The sequence below is a fragment of the Ananas comosus genome, linkage group 15 (assembly GCF_001540865.1).
Source record: "Ananas comosus cultivar F153 linkage group 15, ASM154086v1, whole genome shotgun sequence".
Taxonomy (NCBI): Eukaryota; Viridiplantae; Streptophyta; class Magnoliopsida; order Poales; family Bromeliaceae; genus Ananas; species Ananas comosus.
The window spans coordinates 9247231-9250195 of record NC_033635.1 but is presented as its reverse complement, the minus strand read 5'-3'; the positions used below and the strand labels follow the sequence as shown (position 1 = coordinate 9250195).

The following is a 2965-nucleotide window of genomic DNA, read 5'->3' as shown; positions in this document are numbered from 1 at the left end:
TATTCGAAGCAGGGGGATCTGGGTGCGGCAGATATGCTAACTTTGATGAAGCAAATATGCCACGCTCCCCAAGCCCTCCCGTGATGCCTACAACTGGTGCAAGTGGTTCTGGTCATAGCTCTGGTAGTAAAAGAGCTCGTTCTCCAGAGCGTAGCAATAAGCAAGCAAAAAACGGCATCTACATCTGGGGGACGAAAAAAGAAAGTAGATGCTCGGACTTCGAGTAGGGTATGGAAAAGCTTGGTTGGGTGCGGCAATTATGTCAGCTAGACCTGAGCAAGAGCACTGATATGCCATTGCAGAACCAATGCATGCAACGAGTGTATGGGATGACGGGGTTAAGTGATGATGATATCTTAGTTCTCTGTGATGCGTTTAAGGAAGAGAAGAATCGCAATGCTTTCATGTCATTGAATGACAAGCATGCAAGAAAGTGGGTTGAGTGAAAAATTGCGCAGCAAAATCTTTTCTATATGCCATCATTTCCCGGGATTTAGACAAATGGCGTATTGGTAGTTCTTCTTTATCGTACCTCGACCTATATTGCGTGTGGACGTGCATATTTTCTAGCTTGTGGTGGTATTGGTAGTTCTTCTTTATCTTAGCTTTGCATAGTTTCTACTTTGTGGTGGTGACTCTTGATTGTATGACGCTTTGATTTTTGTTTCCTCTACTCTTATTAGCTTTGCATATTTTTCTGCTGTTGGAAGATTATTATATGTTTGCGCCATATATATTACCTCTTGCTATAGTTATATGTTCGTGTGTATTTATTTATTTTTGTTATTTATTATTAAGTGCTGATTTATTCGGTATTTACAACAGTTGCAATTAGAAAGACATTAATGGCGAACCCACTATACAAAAGAATTTTTTCTTCAGCGACCATATCCACCATTATGACAATATTAGATGACGATGATGAATCTATCGAGGCTATGATGCTACTTGAGTTAGAATCTGAACCAGTTGCAAATAGAGTACCCAGACAAAGGTGTCGGACTCGGCCGTTTACCGGACATCAAATGTTGTGTGATATCTTATCTGGTCATCATGAACGTTGCTGCCATCACTTTCGTATGAGTGCAACTACATTTATTGCACTCCGCGATGCTTTAGTCGAGAGGGGGTTAATAAGTAGCACAAGAAATATGACTGCTGATGAGCAGTTAGGCATATTTCTATATGGCGTAGGGCATGGCGTGGCAAACCGAATATTGGCGGAAACATTCCAACATTCCGGAGAAACCATCAGTAGGCATTTTAACAATGTACTACGCGGCATTGTGAGGCTAAAAGATGACTACATAATGTTGCCGTCAAGTAATGCTGCCGTGCATCCAAGAATTCGGGATAATCCAAATTTTCATCCTTTCAAGGTAACCATACACACTTATACGTATAATACATTGGTGTATAAATAAAATTTATTACTAATGTTTTTATCTTTTCTTTTGTAAACTGTAGAATGCTATTGGTGCGATCGACGGAACACATATTCCAGTAGTGGTCGAAAGGAGTAAACAAGCACCATTTCGATGTCGAAAAGGGTTCACCTCACAAAATATGATGGCTGCGGTGTCATTTGATCTTAATTTTTTATTTGTATGCACAGGATGGGAAGGCTCTGCTGCCGATATGAGAGTACTTCGATGGGCATGCGAAAGAGGTGGTTTCGTTGTTCCCGAAGGTAGTGTTGCTAATAAATTTTTTATTAAATTTAAATATATATGAACACTATTGTAGATAAGTTTTTTATACTAATGACATATGGTTATTATATTATTTGCAGGCAAGTATTACTTAGTAGACTCGGGATATGCAAATACTGAAAAATTTCTTGCACCCTATAGAGGAGAGCGTTACCATATTAATCAGTTTGACGCAAGCACACGAGCCTGCATTTATCGAAATCCACGAGATTTGTATAACCACCGGCATGCTCAATTAAGGAATGTGGTTGAGAGGACATTTGGCATTTTGAAGAAGCGTTTCAAAATTCTAAATGTAGCAACACCGTTTTCGTATAAAGTTCAATGCTTGATTGCTATGGCATGTTTTATAATACATAATTTTATTCGCCGTCACCAAACAAATGATAACATTTTCTCTGATGAGGGTCCAGATGAACAGTACGCTGAAAATGAAGGTGGAGTGGGCGATTTAGTGGGAGTAATTGAGGACTCCCAAAATGGTGAGGATCTACGTGCTAATATTACAAATCAATTGTGGAACAATTGAGTGTAGTGGTTATATTGTTATTTGACAATTGTAAGATGATGATGTATGAGATGGATACGCTTTGTAATACTTGCTTATTTATGCCTGTTATGGAACATGTATTAATGTTATATATTGTGATGATATTTTCTGCGTTGAATATTGGTAGGTAGATATGTTGGTAGATATTCTTATTTTTTTACTCTGTTATATATTTGTACTCTTTCAAAATGTTTTGGTTGTATATGTTTTTTTTTTTGATTCAATGTGTTGTTATCTGTGTAAATGTTCGTTGATGTGCAGATTGACTTGATGTACGTAAATATTTCTGAATTATTAATGATATTCGAATAGCAATGCAAAGTTTGAAAGATCGGAACAAATCGGATTTGAAAACGCCTAACGATACTCAACTCCACTAGGGGCTAAATTTGAAAGGTTGGAAATTAGTATTTTTGGAGGGTTAAAATGATATTATAACTAAAATATTAATTGTAGTTCAGGAAATACTATTGTGAGTGAAATTTAAAAATATGATAATTTTATATTGTTGTTTGAAAATTTGAGGAATTTTTCAAAATTACAAAAGAGTAGTGGACAATAATTTTTGGTATACAATTACGCAAAAATTTATATAATTTTAATTCTCATAATAATAATTTGCAAGCATAGAATTTTTAAAATAATAAATAAAATATTTATTTTAAATGATTACAGTGAGGCTATTTTAGTAATTTTACTTTCT

General features: G+C 35.9%; 1 protein-coding gene across 1 annotated transcript; it reads left to right on the top strand.

Moving 5' to 3' along the window:
* On the top strand, window positions 450-2241 carry LOC109721070. Its single transcript, XM_020248489.1, has 3 exons — window positions 450-1379; window positions 1468-1690; window positions 1793-2241. The coding sequence occupies exons 1-3, from the start codon at window positions 846-848 to the stop codon at window positions 2239-2241; spliced, it is 1206 nt and encodes a 401-aa protein (XP_020104078.1). The 5' UTR covers window positions 450-845.